Source organism: Phoxinus phoxinus (genome assembly GCF_949152265.1).
Source record: "Phoxinus phoxinus genome assembly, chromosome: 23".
NCBI lineage: Eukaryota > Metazoa > Chordata > Actinopteri > Cypriniformes > Leuciscidae > Phoxinus > Phoxinus phoxinus.
Genome location: NC_136898.1, coordinates 15,263,943 through 15,283,883, shown reverse-complemented (window position 1 = coordinate 15,283,883; position 19,941 = coordinate 15,263,943). Strand labels below are relative to the sequence as shown.

The window sequence follows — 19,941 nt, the reverse complement described above, 5'->3', positions numbered from 1 at the left end:
CATTGTTATTGCAGATGAAATATAACACGGATAACATTAAATAAAAAAATGTTTTATCAGGTTAAACTTTGATTAGTCACTCAAACCTTTATCTAAACCTCTTACCATCGGTTGCGCATATCCGCCATGTAGTTATTGTAGTTTAACACTTTTTACTCGTGTTTGTAGCACCTCCTCTAAAGTGCAATGGGTTGTGGGCAATATTAGCCTTTAGAGGTTGCGTTGTAGTCTACTTTTAGACACGCACTTGCAAACTTCCCTAAGCACTTCCCCTCGGGGGAATCCCTACCGCCATTTTGAAGTGCGTTCCACTTCGTGAAGTGGACGAGGGAAGTTTATATGGACAGACCATCACTCTCTCGTATAACTTGATATATGCATTTAAATTCTATTCAAATGAACCCAAGCCACACTGTAGAAAAAAACAAAACAAAAAAAAACAAGTGTACTTTTGTGGTAAGTTAAAGTTCCACAAAAAGCAGTTCCTTTCTGCATAAATACTTGAAATATGTATAAATAAATAAATAAACTTCTGTGGTGGTTTGAAGTTCCTTTATGCACACATAATTGAAATAGTTTCACAAAAGAACAGTTGCTTTCTGCATAAATTCTGGGCACACAAACACAGATGAGGAACAAAACACAGTCCACAGTCCAGGAAAGAAACTAGAGTTAGTTCGTGGATATAGACGACACTGAAAGAGTAAATTAACATACAGAAAGGAGTACAACCTGCAAAATGCACAGAAAAGATGGAAAAGCCACTGATGAGATCTACGAAAATTCTGACGTTATCATAGATACAATTGGAAAAGAGATCACAGACTCAACGCAAAGAAAATCATCTGAATGCACAGGTACTGAGATTAATTCACTACGTTTTTTAATACTTTCAGTTGATGTGTGCTGTGTTAAATTGATAAAGAAAGAAAATAACACCATATCTGTGTTGTTCAGGCAGTGATTCTGTGAGGAACAGAAGCTCCAGAGCAGCTGCAGTGTGTGTGGTGTTGCTGTGTGTTCTTCTGCTGACTGCAGTCATAGTGCTGTGTGTCACGTTCACTCAAGAGAGACAACAGTTCATATCCAAGAATGAAAACCTGACCAATGAGAGAAACCAGCTACTATTCAAGAATGAAAACCTGACCAATGAGAGAAATCAACTAAGAAATCATCTTCAGAGTTATGGTAAAGTTTATTTCATTTATGTTATTTTCTATACAGCAGACATTTTTAAAGCATGATGTAGTTGGGTTGTGCTCTCGGTAACATCCAGTGTTCATAATGAGTTCACTATCTGTTATAAGTTACTGACAGGAGAGTGTAAAAGGGAATAAAAAGCTAACAGTTAAACTGGTTGTTTACAGATGGATGGACTTACTATAAATCCAGTTTTTACTACATGCCGAATGAGATGAAGAGCTGGAATGAGAGCAGAATAGACTGTAGAGAGAGAGGAGCAGATCTGATCATCATAAACAGCACAGAAGAACAAGTGAGTGAGAGAAAGACTAATCTTTTCAGAAAAGAAAGTGTGTGTGTGTGTGTGTGTGTGTGTGTGTGTGTGTGTGTGTGTGTGTGTGTGTGTGTAGCTAGCAACTAAATGAGAGATGGACAGATGAAATGTGTCTATTGTCTCTCTATGATATAAATGTGCAACTGTTTCATCTGCTCAGGATTTTGTTAAGAACATGTTTGGTGGTACTTCAATCTGGATTGGTCTGTACAGGGATGTGGACGGCACATTGAAATGGGTTGATGGAAGCACACTGACCTCTGGGTGAGAAAACACTAAACTGAACAGAATAATATCTAATAAATGATTATCACAGTCAGTATCATATCACACAGAAAGCAGCACTGAACATCTAATGCTGATCTGTATTTTTAGGATCTGGGGGTCTGGAGAGCCGAATGGAGGTACATCAGAGAACTGTGTTGTGATTGTGGATCATGACCCAAGGTGGCCAACTTTATTCGGGTTGCATGATGTTGTGTGTAGTAGAGATTTTCAATGGATCTGTGAGAAGAGTATTTCACAACTCACACTGCCATAGGAACATCACACACCTTTTTTGGGGCAAGATTAATTGAACAAAACTTGTGTAATAATTGACCATCTAAAGCAGTGTTTCTCAGCCTTGTTTTTGGAGGATGATCTCAACAGCACATTTTGAATGTCTTTCTTGTAAAGAGCTGATGAGATGAGTCAGGTTTATTTAATTAAGGAGAAATACAAAATGTGCAAAAATAGGACTACAGTAAATGCTTTACAATCGACCAGAAAGGACTTGCGAGTGAACTACGCAAAGTATTCTGCCATATCAAGTGAGATTTCAGTCTAAACGGAGTGAACATCTTCAATATTTGCACATTATTTAGTTCTCTATCACCAGTCATTGTGCATCAGTCCAGTACTAAAAATAAAGAAGTTTGAATAAAATAAAGGTGTTAAAAAGGAGTTTTTGAATTATTATTGAGAGAAATGTTTTGGTATAAAATGCGGACTGTAATGAGTATGTTAGTTTCTTTGTGTTTTAGTTTGGTTTTGTTCTGTTCCTGTTCCTCTGTTCCCCAGTCGTTGACTACATTTACCAATAATGCAATTATTTCTAATAATCAGAGTAAGGTCTTAATCACAGTAAGATTTTTACATGACACGAGCAGAACTCTTCACTCCAGTTTACATGAAATTTTCATTATTCTGATTATTCGCTAATAAGTATGGTTATCCCACATTAAGAATAGGCATTCAGTATGCATGTTACCGGCCATTGTTTTAATCTACTCGCATCAAATTCAAAATATATTTTTTTATGGACATACTGAATATTATTCGGTGCTGTGATGAACATCGCAATGCCAAATTTGCTTACGCTGCCATCGCGTTTTTCACACCGTCTGGATGAAGATACGGAGCAGAAACTGCCCAGCGGTTCATTCATGAAGTTGTGTGAAACACACAGTGTCCGTGTAGAACCGAGCACATGCACAGTTTGGTCAGAGCAGTAATAATGTACTTAAGGTGTTTACATACCTGTTTATTGTGATTAAAATCGGCGTACACCACATATTTTAATGTGAATATGGTTACTATGATAATGAGTAGTTATCAGATGAGTAATTAATCGCATTAGTTTGATAGAAGTTTTATGTTTACATGAGGTAAAGTTTAATAGTAATATTGCCAAAATCCCATTATAAACGCATGTAAACTTACTGATTTTTAGTTTCTATGGCTGCCTGGACACCCCTGATTTAAAATAAATACAGTAGGGCTACTTTACAAACACGCGTGCTTTACCTGATAAACATTAAAGAAGTAGTTCACCTAAATTTTTTATTTTGTATAGTGAATAGTGAAAAAAAAAAAAAAAAAGATGCAAACAAATTGGAAAATGATGGTGAACTATCCGTTAAGCCTTTTAGAGAAAATTAGCTTGGTTTTTTTTTTTACATCTTTTATTTATTTATTCTGTAATTAAAATAAACAGTCCCTTTGCTTTGATAAACACATCTAGCCATCTATTTTATTATTAATAAATCCAAAGTTATTTGCAACATTTTATGTCATTAAGACTGCTAAATAAGACAAATGGAAATTTATTTAAACATAACTGTCTTGTGTTACATTTGGTCAAACTCATTTATAGAAAACTGGTCCCACTTTATATTAAGTGGCCCTAATACCTGTGAACTTACATGGTAACTACATGTGTACATAGTATGTAACTACAGTGTAAGTACACATTGGTACATAGTATCTAAAACTGTATTATTAGTGTAACTACACGTATGTAACAACCCACGTAATGGTATGTGTAAGTACAAATGTGTAACAGGACATTGGTAACAACACTTTTTTCACATTAGTAAGTACACATGTGTAACAGGAATTATGTAACTACATTTTGTAACAACAATATGTAGCCTATTTGTTGTTCCACTTCCACATGCAGTCTTAGATACTGCAGTTACCAGTTTGGGTATAAATTAGTGGTGTCAACAATAATCGATTCGGCGATGCATCGCAATGCGGGATATGCACGATTCAGCATCGATGCGGCAAAGTGCCATAATCGATTATGTCACTGTTTATTTTCTGGCCTTGAGTTGGACAATAAAGTTACTTTCGTGGGCATAACAACAATCAAGACGGCTGAGGCGGAGGGAGATGACCGCGATAGACGAGTAATTAAAAACGCACCTAAAGCTTGGAAAAGCGGATATCTGGGCACATTTCGGATTCTACGAAGTTAATGGGAAACTAAACAAGACGAGGCTGAACACAGGAGCGCAGCTTCGCGGCTGAGACACGAATAGACTAACATAAAGCTTTTACTTTTAAACACAAAAGGCACGTCCATTTGAATAAAAAAATAATATTTATTAAACAAACCAGATCAAGAGCAAAAACAAAATAAAGTGCATAACTGAAAAATAAAGCATAGGCTCAAAACTAATACAAACAGTGGCACTGCGCATTGGGCTGCAATCATTTTTTCCCGTCTTCTAAAAAAAAAATGCTGCCACACTGCCGATGTCTTTGTTGACATGGTAGAGGAGGACTGACTATGAATTAAACGGTCTCTCAATTAAATAAATAATATTCAGCAAACCTTCTAGTAGCCTACTTTCTTCAATTTGTCTCTCTTCTCCAGTGGTTTGGGCTAATCCAAAAGAAGTGAAAACAAGGGGGGTGTTCTGAAGACAGACTGTTACCTGTGAAACAGGGGTGCTCTGAAAACACCCCCATTAGCAATTAGTGCTTTCCACCTGATGAAACGAACGCGCAAAACGAATTAAATGAACGCGGAAAAACTGATGAAACGAACGCGCAAAACGAATTAAATGAACGCGGCAAAACTGATGAAATGAACGCGCAAAACGAATGAAATGAACACGGCAAAACTGATGAAATGAACACGGCAAAACTGATGAAATGAACACGGCAAAACTGATGAAATTAACACTGCAAAACTGATGAAATGAACGCGGCAAAACTGATGAAATGAACGTGGAAAAAAATCGACTAATCAGAATTTTGGTCAAGCAAGAACGTATCGACCAACAATCGACTGGGAGATTACAGCCCTAGAAAGCAGTGATTTATGTTTTCTTTTTCAGGTTTGAAAATGCCATATACAATACCCTGTAGCCTACCATTCAATTTTATTTTGTTTAATGACATTTATGTCAGATACAGGAGAGTGATAATACACACATAGCAGCCTATAAAATCTGTTGTTCAATATATGACTGCTTGTATTGCCTCATGACTGATGAAAAATTTGCCTTGTTGTGTGCAGTAGAATTTTGATGCATCGCAATGCATCGTAGAATCGAATTGAATCGAATCGTTACCTGGTGAATCGTAATCGAATCGAATTGTGAGGGCAGTGCCAATGCACACCCCTAGTATAAATGTATTTAATTTCCAACAAGTGGACAGTTCCTATGGAATTATCATGTAACGACACTGATGTACACTACAATTACCTTAACAATTACACTTTATATTAAGTGGACAGTTCCTGAGGAGTTACCATGTAACACTGGTATCACAAGGTGAAACTTTAGTTGTAATTCAACATTAGTCCTGCCAGTCATAAATACATGTATTCCAACTGGTAACTGCAGTATCTAAAACTGCATGTGGAAGTGGAACAACAAATAGGCTATATATTGTAGTTACAAAATGTAGTTACATAATTACTGTTACACATGTGTACTTACTGAAGTGAAAAAATGTTGTTACCAATGTCCTGTTACACATTTGTACTTACACATACCATTCTGAGGGTTGTTACATATGTGTAGTTACGCAAATGTTACAGCTGTAGATACTATGTACTAATGTGTACTTACACTGTAGTTACATACTATGTACACATGTAGTTACCATGTAAGTTCACAGGTATTAGGGCCACTTAATATAAAGTGGGACCGAAAACTAAATAAAAATTTAGTTTTTACCAATTAATAATTTTTATGTCTAAAACAAACTTAATTTAGGAGTCGAGCACAGAGCCCTTATAGTTCACCCCCATACAGTAGGGGTTAAACGGATCGTTGCTGATCCGTGATCCGTAATGACCAGGCACCGCGGTTCGGCACGCATGTGATTCGTGGATTAATTTCAAGTTTAACTGCCATAGACTGAAAGTTTATAATTTACGAGTGTTTTATCTTGCTAGATTACACATTCAGTAGATTTTAAACTATTCAAGCACTAGAAGAGGCAAAAAAGAATTGAATTCGGTATTCGCGCGCTGTTATGCGCATAGCTGCCAACATAGCGGATTCCTCTTCTGCGTCGCCTTGCACTTGGATGGACACATACACACAAAATTAGGTCAAAATACCAGTCTCGGCAAGTATTCTCGTAAACTCGGTTATGTCTCAAGAGAAAGAGAACAAGAGAAGGATGTGCATTATTATATTGGATCCGTGCAAATCGGTCTTAAAGTGACAGCTGCCTATAAATAGCTATATGTCATTAATGTTAATCAAACAACAAATCCATTGTGATCCATAGTCACCTAAGGTTTTGCTTTAAATGTATCAAGGGGCCAGAAAATACTGTGACAACCTATTGATGCATGCTACTACACACATATACTCACACATGTATCAAGAAAGAATATTTCAGATCACAATACTTTTCACAATTAATTTTCATACAACAGTTATCTACAAAGTCTTGCTGCTTTCCGTAACAATTATGACAATACAGTAACACTGCTTGATGGTAATTTACTTGTCTTCAATAATTAATTGCCATATTTCCTGAACTATGTGAAGAGAAATATATGTATAGAAGGTAAAATCAGCAAACAGTTTCATATATTTTATTTAGAACATGAACAACAGTCAGATTGTTGAAGTCAAGGTGTGAAGTTTTGTGGGATCTGATGCCCCTAAGTTTCCAAAAGAACTCAGAACAAAAATTGACTCCTTAAAGGCCTTACACATAAACATGCAAACTGTGTTAATGATTTTGCTTTCATATAATTGTTACTGGCAACTATGTTTTTTGAGGAAATGTATGAGCAGTTGATCTCAATACCTGAAGGAAGTGAAGGAGTGATTGTATGATAATACATGCATTTGAACCTCATTTAACACAAACAGCATTGTTGAAGTTGAATTTCCTCTCTGCATAAATACTGGCCACAGACACAAATGAGGAGACCAACACAGTCCCGGAGAGATACTAGTACTAGTTTGACAGCATCTTGACAACACCAAAACTACAGCAAAATACAGAAAAGTGTACAAAAACACAGAAGATTTGGAAAAGAGATCACGGATCGTAATGCAACGAGAATCCAATCATCTGAACTCACACAGGTATTGTATTCAGCATTCACTGCATGAGCTTTTTTTTTTTTTTTTTACACTTTAAAATAATTATTCATTCACTTAAAAGACTGTAACCATTTCAACTGCACTAATAATGTCTGGGCTTGTGAATGATGGTATGGATAAAGGTTCAATGATGGAATCAGAAGACAGAATAGATAAGACAGTTGATATCTACATCACTGCTGAGGCTGTAAGAGACATGAAACATAAGGAAGACACAGAGGACTTCGAAACCCAAACAGCGAAAACCCAAACACCTCAACACACAGGTAACTGATTACCTGCTAATATGTTTATGTTACTGCTAATACAATTGATAAATAAAGAAAATAACATCATATCTGTGGTGTTCAGGCAGTGATTCTGTGAGGAACAGAAGCTCCAGAGCAGCTGCAGTGTGTGTGGTGTTGCTGTGTGTTCTTCTGCTGACTGCAGTCATAGTGCTGTGTGTCACGTTCACTCAAGAGAGACAACAGTTCATATCCAAGAATGAAAACCTGACCAATGAGAGAGACCAACTAATATCCAAGAATGAAAACCTGACCAATGAGAGAAACCAACTAATATCCAAGAATGAAAACCTGACCAATGAGAGAGACCAGCTAAGAAATCATCTTCAGAGTTATGGTAAAGTTTCTTTAATGCATGTTATTTGTTATACAGCAGACATTTTAAAAAATAGGATGGAGTTGGGTTGTGCTCTCGGTCACATTCAGTGTTCATAATCTATGAGATTACTATTTGTTATAAGTTACTGACAGGTGAGTGTTAAAGGGAATAAAAAGCTAACAGTTAAACTGGTTGTTTACAGATGGATGGACTTACTATAAATCCAGTTTTTACTACATGCCGAATGAGATGAAGAGCTGGAATGAGAGCAGAAGATACTGTAGAGAGAGAGGAGCAGATCTGATCATCATAAACAGCACAGAAGAACAAGTGAGTGAGAGAAAGAATAAAGTGTGCGTGTGTGTGTGTGTGTGCGCGTGCGTGTGTGTGCTCGCGCAGGCGTGCGCCAGCTAAATGAGAGATGGTCAGATGAAATGTGTCCATTTTCTCTATAAGATATAAATGTGCAACTGTTTCATCTGCTCAGTATTTTGTTGGGAACATGACTGATGGTGTTAAAGTCTGGATTGGTCTGACTGACAGAGATGTGGAGGGCACATGGAAATGGGTTGATAACAGCACACTGACCTCTGGGTGAGAAAACACTGAACTGATTAATAATAATATCTAATAAATGATTCTCACAGTCTATAGAGCTTATAATATGACAAGAGAATCCGTGTCATTCGTTCAGTCGATTTTTGATTTAATATTAAGTGTATAAAATGAGAAATTGTTTATTGCATGCGTTGATTGCGAAAAATGTACGTGTTTATTGCAACTACGTAGTAGGCTAAAAATGTATAGGGTATAACGGTAGGCTAGATTTCATCTTTTTCGCATCAAACAACCAGACTAACCAACGGCTCGACACAACCCATACCGGGGAAGAGCCTAGACCGGGCTTTCTTCTGTGTAGTAGATATAAATTCGCCTTTGCTTTGTGGCAGGAGGGTAGGCTAAATGACGGCTGTCATAGCCTGCACGGTCGCCCAGTAAGTTTAAAAAAGAAATTAAGATATAAAACAATATAATTAGTAGTAAATTAAACGTTTTAAACACTAATACTAAAAGGAAAGAATAATGCATTGACTTAGGCCTAACGTTCACGCATGAACTGCCATTCAGACTGACTATCAGAGATATTAAAATACATAATCTTCTGAGTTTAATGATGTTGCCTTTTTTTATTTTTTATTAAAATGTATTATAATTGATATCTCAAAAGGATGCGCTTTGTGTATTCTCTGACATTACATTTATTTATTTCATTAATATTGAGTATAAATAGATGTCAAACAAAATGGTGTATGTTATTTTAACTAAACTTCCAAAAAAAATAATAATAATAAAAAATAAATAAATTTCCAAAGCAAAGTCATTGGGCGTTCTCTCCGCGCTGTCCAGTGCCTTCATCTTTTCCTTCATCTTGAAAACTTGAATCTGTATTTTTTTAAACTGAAAATTTGCAGTCTTCAGAACAAAAACATTGCGGTTTGAAAATACAATGGAAATTCAACAAAATTAAGCCATAAAAACATTTCAATTCGTTAAACTTCAAATGTTCAATATTCGTTTAAAGAAATCAAATTCAGAACTATTTACAATTCCACATAATATTCAATTTTGTTAGATTACACGTGTCAATAATTCAAATTTACACAATTCAAAATCATATCATTTTGTCATATTATAAGCTCCAAAATAGTCTGTATCATATCACACATAAAGCAGCCTGAACATCTAATGTTGATCTGTAGTTTCAGCTTCTGGGGGTCTGGAGAGCCTAATGGTATCGGTGGTGATGAAGACTGTGCTTTAACTTATTCATCAGGATGGGCTGATTATCTATGTAATTCTAAGTTTAAATGGATCTGTGAGAATACTTTTTTAAATGATTTATTATTAACATATAATTAAATACATTTTAATTAAATATTAATGTAATACATATATAGTGAATTACGAACATCTAAATAGTGCTGTTAAACATCAAGTGTTTAGTAATTTTACCAGTTTTTATTTGAATGGCACTTTAATTGTTATTCTGTCAAAAATAATAATAATAAAAATTGATCACACTTTAGTTTGGGGAACACATCACTATTACCTATGACTTTTGCCTCAATAAACTCCTAATTTACTGCTTATACTGCAAGGTAGTTAATATATACTAATAAACAGCCAATATGCTAAGCTAATAAGCAACTACTAGGTCATAGAGAGAATTGGTCCCCAAACTAAAGTGTAAACTTTCACAGTAAATTATTTAAATTCACTGTTTTAAATGTTCAGCCAAACTCTTTTACATCTGAACATTTAATATGCAGGTGAAATACAACAGCAATGTTTCTGGACTAAAAGAATATCACACTGATTAATACATGGTCATACAACATACTTTGTTTCACACCAGTCTGATTATGAAAGTCAGGATATTAATTATGGATGGGTTCTGAAAGAAACTTAGCCTATAACTAAAGGTTTGGGGATCTTAAAGTATATATTCATAAAAAGAATATCTGTTAAGGACATAAATCTGACATAAATAAGACAATGTTCCTAATTGTTGTCAAATTATGTTTGTGATCTATTCAAGCAACAACAACAATTATATATTATATATATATAATAAAGTGTTAAAAATGTGTTTTTGTATTTTTTCTTTCAAGCTTTTTTGTTGTTGTCCCACTTTATCAAATATGATTGAGGATGGGACATCATGATCTGGGACATTCTTCAAATGGGGGAAATATGCATTTAGGGACTTGAGAAGTCTAAATGACAAGGGCGTAGATCTCATGCAACGTAGGGGTAGACCTCTTTAAAATGAACTAATATGAAGCTAATCAGAGTTTGAAATTTACACCTGTCAACTGCGGGTAAAAATCAACGCTGTTAAATCACAAGCCAATTTGGCGGGTTATTTATCAGGTTCTCTCACTTTGCTGGGTCTCTCACCTGCAAGGAGTGTTTGTTCCCAGAGTAGCCCCAATTTGAATAGAATGGAGAACTTAAACGAATAACCGAATGAATAATCCGTTAATCAAATTGTTGCTTGCTGTTGCTTAAATTCAAGTTGATTTTTTAAATGTTATTCAATTTTAATAGAGTTTTAAATGAATTTAAAGAAATGAACAACAGTAGACTTAATCCTGGGTATAGATTGACATTATTTTTCCAGATATTGAAACACTTTATGAAAAAAATATGATAAGCCTATGTGTATATGAGTTACGATTTATTGAATTTTTTAGTTATGAATTTTTACGAATTATATACATTTTCTTAATGAGATTTCTGCACTTGTAATTTTTTTTCATAATGCTTTTTAAAAATTGGTGATATTGTGTTTAAGGCATGCATAAAGTATGGTGAATATACTGTAGGCTTTTTTTAGGCCTAATACACGTGTACCAGATTACAAAGACCTGTCTCAAGTTATCAAATTCAGGCAGAATTTTTTGTTTTTGGCACAAAAACACTAATATAATAACACTTTAATAACACAAAAATCTGTCAAGAGTCTAGAAACTCATTTCAGATAAAGACACAAGTCTCACCATGTATTCCAAATCTGAGAAAGATTAAATAATTTTTACATGATGCTATGTCATTTTTTTAGATGATACTTTCTTTTTGTGCAAACCAAAGAGGTGAGGTATGCATTGCAACATCTAGTTTGTTTCTGCTAACAGGTGAAAGGGCTGAATTTTGCAAAGACAACCTTTGCCTAAAGCACAAATGTAACTAAGCAATTTGCTAATAAAAAGTATTACTTCCATAATTCAGTAATTCTGTTGACCCCTTATTGACCCTCACGGATATAAAGGAATAAGGACATTTCATTCCACAGAACTACCCGCAAGTGCTGAATTAATACTCCCACATATCAGTTTATTAGACGAAAGCAACTTGTGAGGAAACGCAGCGCTTTTTCACTTGGTCTACACACTATCACACTAAACTGCATTTGAGTGTGTTGACAGTAATAATGTTATTCTATGTGTTAGTTTGTTGGCTATATGAGACTAGCAGTAACATTACAATAACATACAGATTATATTCTAAAATTTCATCATGTTGAACTAAATAACATTGATTAGTTTTATGTACATTTGCTCACCTATCTAATAAAGTAACTACATGTACGAGCTCTGTCAAGTCGAAGTTTGTCAAGGACGTGGAGCTCTCCGCATCTCAAAACGCCACACTGATAATGATCCTCGTGTTAGTTCTCCTTTTGTCCCAAAGTCTGCTTGCCATGGTCCATAATGCTTGAACGAAACAACAACAGCGTGCAGATATACATTACGCACTACGCAGTTGTCCACGTCCGTCGCCATGGTTACTATGGCAGTACTTGAGCGGAAACTGGCGGAAACCAGGGATAACGCGGATATTACGTCATTGACAGGCGACAAGTGAACAGGGATTCCGGGACGGCCAATTATTTAAAACTAGAATTTCTCTGAAATTAAAAATCTTTGGGAAATTTGGGGATACAAGTACACAACTGCAGGAAATATATCACTCTGTGCAAGTGATTTTTGGATATTTTATTACAAAATTCGTACATATTGTAGCTTTAATGGACCGTTGCACTTTAAAAAATGTGGACTGCAGCCACAAAAATGATCCTGACCAGTCCTCAGAAAAACACAAAAAGTTAAATTGTCAAATACAATTTGAAACGTTAATTGCATGAAAATTAACAACGCAAAATGTATTAAAATAATTTCAATTCACGCGTCACATTTAAATCTGCAGCGTTTGACATCAGGAGCAGTTGTGCTGTACAGAGTTGAAGTCCGCAGAGACAACGAATGGTTTTATTCTATCCGCACGCACTCACACGCACTGAAACACAAGCAGTTCTGCACATTCACATTCTTCCCCCAATGAACGTAACTGTCAATGTTTTAGTGTGTGCACATTAATAAAACTAATGTTATGCCGATTTATGCGATTGCTTCCTGCAGCGTTAATGAAAGATCATGTCAGGTAAAAAGGAAGCAACAAATTCAGCATATGATATTTAATGTGTCTGATGGATTTATTTCTTTAACAGCTTCAAGTTTGACACACTTTCATGTTTATTTTCACGCGCCGCTTATATTGAGACTTTTCTCTGCGAATTGCAGTCTTTAAATCCATATGATTTATGCTGTCAGATGGAAAAATCGGTTTAGAACAGCACAGTAAAAGTAAAGGAAGAACACAAAGTAACCCCAGTTTAGCTTGGTGGCGCAACTGGTAAACCGAGAGTGCGCTTGTGTGGCAGCGAATGTACATTTATCTGTTCCCATTGTCTTAATGATGTTCTCCGGATAAGCGAGTTACTGGTATACTGGGGTGTGTCAGTAAAAGGTCAATTATTAAGCTGTGCCATTATTTATAAAGATGACTTTATTGCAGCCTATTTGAAGCACACAATAATGATGCCATAAGCATACTTATCACGTTTACTTGAAATGTCATTGCAGTGTGTTTTAATATCACTAAAAGTTTGTTATCAGTATAATATTAATGTATGTTCAACAATCTTACAGTGTAAATGAATTGCAATTGTAATGTCACCAACAAAATACATTTGAAGTTTAAGCCGAGTGAATTCTGCATTTCAAAACTTAAGTACACTTTAAATATACTCTTGTATTTAAGAATACTTGGAATAATTCCAGTTTAGCACAAACAAGTATATTAAATACAACTTTAGTTGAACTTCACTGTTTTTGGACCACTAAAATGCATTTAGTACAAAATGAGTTATCCAATTTAACAGACTTTAAGCATACCGATTTATTGTGTGCCACAAATACATTTAGTTATACGAAAGTACATACGAATAAATTGTGCTTAAGTATATTTTTTCCACTAGGGGTTACACCTGGTTTCGGGGAAGAGGAGACAATTATCAGATATCTTGAAGAGACACCACTGAAAATAAAGAACAGTTTTCAGTCTCTCTCATAACACCAGTGACTCCAATGAAATTTAAACATTTGGTAGACATTTAAAATGATACCAAACATGAAATATATATATATATATATATTCTCAGTGAACTTTTAGTGACTTGAATAGGGGGAAAGGAAGGGAGGAGAGAGAGGGGGATGCACAGATAAGTAAGGAGATAGGTTTGGGAAATGTCTTGTCTGTTTATGATATAAATGTGCAACCGTTTCATCTGCTCAGGATTTTGTTAAGAACATGACTGGTTCTGCTGCAGTCTGGATTGGTCTGACTGACAGTGATGTGGAGGGCACATTGAAATGGGTTGATGGAAGCACACTGACCTCTGGGTGAGAAAACACTGAACTGATTATTATCTATGATTCTCACAGTCAGTATCATATCACACAGAAAGCAGCACTGAACATCTAATGCTGATCTGTTGATGCAGGTTCTGGGCGTCTGGAGAGCCGAATGGAAAAGAGGAAGACTGTGTTTTAACTCATCCACCAGGATGGGCTGATTATCCATGTAATAATGTGTATAGATGGATCTGTGAGAAGACTATTTTTTAAATGAAACATTTTATATGTGCATATTAGAAAACTACTGGATGGATATGATTTATTAAATTGTTAATTAGCACTCAGCTTTGTCAGCATTAATTCCATAGTTGTCAGCTGTTATTCTGTTATCATCCCTGTTGTTGTCAACACATGATCACACCTGTAGCAACTCATAAGTCAAAATGTAATTAAGCATAATGTAATATCTGCAGATAATGTAATAAGTAGTATTAATGAAAACAAAAAAACATTGATATTCCCTTGCCATATTTTTTAAATTCAAATCTTACTAAATGCACCAGATTTAAATTATTTATCATCATTATTATTATTTCTGTACATTACGTATTATACATAACCACAAAACAACTGTATAACCTGTGAAGAACTAATGTTACATTTACCTCAGAAAGATTTGACCAATAACGTCTTTCGTTTATTAGTTCTACACAAAAATGAAAAATACCATCACTTAAAATATCACTAATATTATAAATAGTTTTGTAGAAGTTAAGTCTGTATGACAAACATTTTAATAACTACATCTTAAATATGATTTATTACACAGAAAGCAGAAGGTTTATTTTTCAATTTAGTGCATACAACTTAATAGATCAAAGCAACTCACAGTAATAGAGCACATCATAATTTGTTGAGAACACAATAGCCTAATAAGCCGACTTTTCGTTTAATGTAATAGTTTATTTGATTACATTTTATTTTACGATGTTTTAGAGTGAAATTATACATTAAGGCCTAATTACTCAGTAATATCAATTAACAACATGTACTTTCTATTTGGCTGGGAATAGAGTTTAGGGTTTAGGGTTAGTTGCATGTGCAAAAATATGATTATGAATGCATTTAATTATGGATAACTATAATGATGCATAATTTACTGTTATAGCACCGTATACATAGAATGTGTAACGAAGACACTGTAAAAGAAAGTATTACCGCTTGTTTTAAATAAAACATTTGAGCTCAAATTTACAATTAATAACAAATGTATTACCTTATGAAATGTCATTACATTATAATACGTTATAGTGTGTTCATAATATATACATTTCTCATACAAAAACATTACATTATGTGAAAAATTATTACATTGAAAAATCATTACATGAGCTCAAGATTGTTTTAAGAAAATGACAATGAAGATTTTAATACAATAATACAGTAAAACGTATTACATTATGTGCATTTATTACATCACGCTTAGTTATGAGTTGATACAACTCCTAAATAAGCCTGCAAAGTCACATTTATTGTGACTTAACAAATTCATGTTATTGTTTGAAAGGAACTTTTCTTTATTATGCTGTTCTGTAATAAACTAAATGTAATATTAATACTTTAAAATTGAACTTCCATTATCACAACAAACTTTTGTGTGCTAAAATATGAGATACATACTCAAATTCATCATTAATTTATATAATTTATATAATCAGATGTAAAGGTGCATATGACTTAAAACTTTGCTACAAGGTGTAATTTGACAAGAATTGCATGTATGATTAGTTCCTATTTCAGCCCTACATCTTCAGAGAGAGTATTTAGTTTTTTTCCTATAGTTATATATTAGTTAACATGTCTAGTTTACTTTCCTTTGTTCCACACCTGTTTATAAAGCCCTGTGTTTCAGCTGTTCTTGTTCATTTCTCGTTTATGCATTGTGTGGTCTGCGTTATTATCCTGACTGTTCATTCACAATGTTTGGATTATTAATAAAGCATGTTTTGTTTGTGAATTTCCTTCGTCTTCGTGCCTGCTGACCACATCATAACACTATTTAGCAACAATAAAATAAATAAATAAAATGGTGATAATGTTGCATATCGCAAAATTGAGCCACTCAAAAATTTTGCAAAGGGAATTGCTTCACCGTGACAGGCTTCAACTTAAAACTTGAATTTATATACATTTAACATGTGTCTTAAAATCCCTGCATAATATAATGTTTTATCTCTTTCCCCTCCTGCTCTATATTGACTTTTTCTTTTTTTACTTGTGTAACATGCCTGTCCTTTTTGCAATACATTTATAAAGAGAGCCAATCACCTCAAAGTCTTTCACAACAGGAAACACTGTGACAACCTATACCATATAGTGCATTTCGCCCCACTTGTATATTTACATACACAAACATGTCTATGAAGAGATAATATTTCACAAGATGGATAATATTCACTGAGACTTTTAAAAATCCACTTTAATAAAACACTAAAAACATGCTTGATTTGTATTGTCTTTTATTAAACTTATCAATGTTGATTAAACAGTCAGCGTGCGACAGGAAGTAAGCCACTGTCTGCAAGCTTCAGGAAGATGAAAAATGATGACCCACATTATTAGCAGTGTGACATCACATGCATCATTGTGTTGAAAGCTGCAAGTGAATGCTGAACATTACAAAGGACGGAAAACCATGGACCCCAAATGAGATTGCATAAAAGGTATGATGTATCATTTGTTTTCCAATAAAGCAATATGTAAAATCCGTAAAACAAGCTGCATTTTTCAAAATGTCTAAATGTATATAAGACTTTTGTCTTGTTTTAAGGATGTTTAGACATACTGTACAATAAAATATTATTTCAAGAGAATTGTCTCCTTGCATCATCAGAAATCAGCGAAATTGTATATATTTTTTTACTTTATTTGAGCATATTAAGTTCATTTGAATAGATAAACATTGATTTGGACAGAAATCGCCATATACATTTTTTTAATAGAGTTTGGCTGTTCATGCACATGAAAAAAAAAAAAAAAAAAAAAAAAAAAAAAACTTCCCAGTGCTAGTTTATGCTGGTGCTGTGCCATTTACAAAGTATCCTGATGAAAGTGTTGAAACTGGGAAATGAAGGAGGGGATACAGAATTTGGAAAACATTCAGTAATTTGACCTCTCCGGTTTATTCACAGGTTGGATGCCACATTATCTTAAATTTCACACTTTTTACTCTCACCTCTTGAAAACTTGTTCTCGTTAAATTCCTTATTTTCCTACATTCATACAGTCAAAATCCATTTTCTCTAAAACAGAAATATGAATGCTGCTGGGAAACTGAAGATGGCCAGAGAAGATAGTGATGAGATGACCGTGGTTATATTTGCTAGTACGGATATAGACCTACCACATGACCTTAGAACAAAGTTAGATGGCTTAAACCATCCCGAAGAGGAACAGAGAAAACGAATACGTAAGATTGGGTGCTTAAATGCGCATGTGAATGTATCATCTTAGCTTCACTATATACTTTGTTTCCTTTATATCTCTGCTGTGGTAAAAGGAAAATAAATGAAATCATTACATTTTCAGGAAGTGATTCTGATGAGAAAAAAATCTACAAGACCACCGTGGTGTGTATGGGGCTGTTCGGTGTTCTTCTTCTGGTGTCCGTCATAGTACTGTGTATAAAGTTCACAAAGGAAAAAAACATGTTCCAATCTGAGAAAGAGGCAAACTATTGGCTAAGTCTGAGTAAAAACTTGACAGAAGAGAGAGAAGAGTTAAAGAAGGACTTGGCGAAACTCCAGGCCAGGCTTTATGAATACGGTAATCATTTTGTAGAATTCCAAAAACTTAAAATGTGCACACAGTCATCTTTTCTTAACAAAAAAAAAAAAAAAAAAAAAAGTTTTACACATAAATATTGTTGACTGAAAACAATGGATGCTTCTGAAAGGTTAAGCAGCTGACTTGTTGCCTCACTGCCTATTCAGGAAATGACTTTGCAGGCATTTGTGCATTAAGCACCTCACAAAATAGATTTTGGACAGACTTCTGAGGCAGCGTAACGATTTAATGATCTACAACAAATATCCTCCCTGTGGAGTAAGCATTTTTCAGCTTTCGGGCATAGCATGGGTATCCACGTCTGTCGTATCGGCTAATGCAACAAAAATGTCAAAAATTACAGTCTGCTCCTTAAGTAAATAGAAAAGGAAGGACATTAAAGGAAATTATTTATTTACAATGCATTAGTTGATTTTTCAGGTTTAATGAGCTAATATCTAACATTAACAGACCAGTGCTTTGGGAACCCTAAATGGATAACGCACAACTTCAGTTCCTACTACATTTCCTCCGAGTGGAAGAACTGGACTGACAGCAGACAAGACTGCTTGCAGAGAGGAGCGCATCTGATCATCATAAACAACAGAGAGGAACAAGTGAGTGAGAGATTGTGTTTGAATCTGAAAACTGTTTATGATCTAAATGGATAATATTTCATTTTAGGAATTTATCAGAACGGTTACCAGTGGAAATATTGTCTGGATTGGTCTGACTGACAGTGATGAAGAGGGAGTCTGGAAGTGGGTTGGTGGCAGCACACTGAACTCTGGGTGAGCAGCTTGTTTATACTATTGTGTATGGAAAAGTGTAGATAATCTAAACCAATATTAATTATTAATTTATCATGCAATATTAAAAACAGTTTCCTGCATTAACTTCCAACATTTAATCACGTGAGCCACATATACAGTATTATATGAGACAATCACAGGCTGTTGTAATGTTAATCTGTTGTTGTAGGATTTGGGAGACTGGGGAGCCCAACAACAAAATAGATGAGGACTGTGCAGTATCACTCTTTGATTGGGCTGATTATCCATGCGATTACACCTTTGTATGGATTTGTGAGAAATATTTAGAGGTTTAATGAAGCTGTGAAAGCATAGAATCTGTACATTCAAAGCAATGCAGTAACCAAAGTGATTTGTTGCACTCTGCAAAACAATGAGACTTTGATTTTTCTCATTTCAATACAATTCATAGAAAAAGGAGATATTAAAACAATCGAAAATTTTGCACTCAATGATATCTCGTGTGTAATATTTTTTTAATTCTACTTCTATATTATAGTGTAAAATAATATTTTGATTACACTATATAACTTTATTTAGCAACACTTTCAGTTCTGACGAATATTAGTTCCCTACTATTTGGATCAGTGTTAAAATATTCCAACCACTTCAATATACAGGAACTGTCACAAGCAGACTGAATACTGCTGCTGCACCCTTGACATACAAAATAAAAGGTTCCAAACAGGTGGAGGCAGCGTTCCGGCGCAGACGTTCCCTGGTGCCATTTTGCAGTTTCAGAAAACAATAAAGTCAGTGGCTACTTCAGACCAACCCATTTTAGATGTAATTTATCCCGCCGCTATAATAGCAACAGCGCCCAAGATCCGCCTACAAAGTTACTTGCATTTTGCGTTTGATACTTGCGTTTCAGATCGTTAAAACAGGGCCCTACGTTTGTTAATGAGAGGTTACACAAGACTGCATAACTCAGCATCACTGAATAAAAACTCCGGCGTTTTGAAACTCTGACTAACTTAAACACCTCTGATTGGCCATAGCGTTCAAGAAATCAACAACTATGTCTGTGATTGGCTACATTGCTCACCACTGAAAAAAAATACGTT

At 34.8% G+C, this 19,941-nt stretch overlaps 4 protein-coding genes across 24 annotated transcripts in view; 3 read left to right on the top strand and 1 right to left on the bottom strand.

The window, feature by feature from the left end:
* The window catches only part of cadm2a (cell adhesion molecule 2a), a 378,094-nt gene that overhangs the window by 122,118 nt on the left and 236,035 nt on the right, over positions 1-19,941 (bottom strand). The gene's annotated exons all lie outside the window — the stretch shown is intronic.
* LOC306991176 (uncharacterized protein) lies at positions 589-2,453 on the top strand. The gene is made up of 5 exons (XM_079598792.1): positions 589-857; positions 958-1,188; positions 1,368-1,495; positions 1,677-1,780; positions 1,892-2,453. Exons 1-5 carry the CDS (start codon positions 740-742, stop codon positions 2,055-2,057), a joined length of 747 nt encoding a protein of 248 aa, XP_079454918.1. The 5' UTR covers positions 589-739; the 3' UTR covers positions 2,058-2,453.
* LOC306991172 (uncharacterized protein) lies at positions 7,161-10,570 on the top strand. Its single transcript, XM_079598785.1, has 6 exons — positions 7,161-7,353; positions 7,494-7,637; positions 7,723-7,995; positions 8,180-8,307; positions 8,465-8,571; positions 9,738-10,570. Exons 2-6 carry the CDS (start codon positions 7,499-7,501, stop codon positions 9,895-9,897), a joined length of 807 nt encoding a protein of 268 aa, XP_079454911.1. The 5' UTR covers positions 7,161-7,353; positions 7,494-7,498; the 3' UTR covers positions 9,898-10,570.
* LOC306991175 (C-type lectin domain family 4 member K-like) overlaps positions 17,433-19,941 on the top strand; it is a 29,392-nt gene continuing 26,883 nt past the window's right edge. Inside the window, exons 1-5 of the mRNA XM_079598789.1 lie at positions 17,433-17,706; positions 17,826-18,062; positions 18,534-18,679; positions 18,747-18,853; positions 19,044-19,324. Of these exons, the coding sequence (XP_079454915.1) occupies positions 17,553-17,706; positions 17,826-18,062; positions 18,534-18,679; positions 18,747-18,853; positions 19,044-19,170 (771 nt within the window). The 5' untranslated portion in view covers positions 17,433-17,552 and the 3' untranslated portion in view covers positions 19,171-19,324. Of the gene's footprint in view, positions 17,707-17,825; positions 18,063-18,533; positions 18,680-18,746; positions 18,854-19,043 lie in introns of the transcript that reaches the window.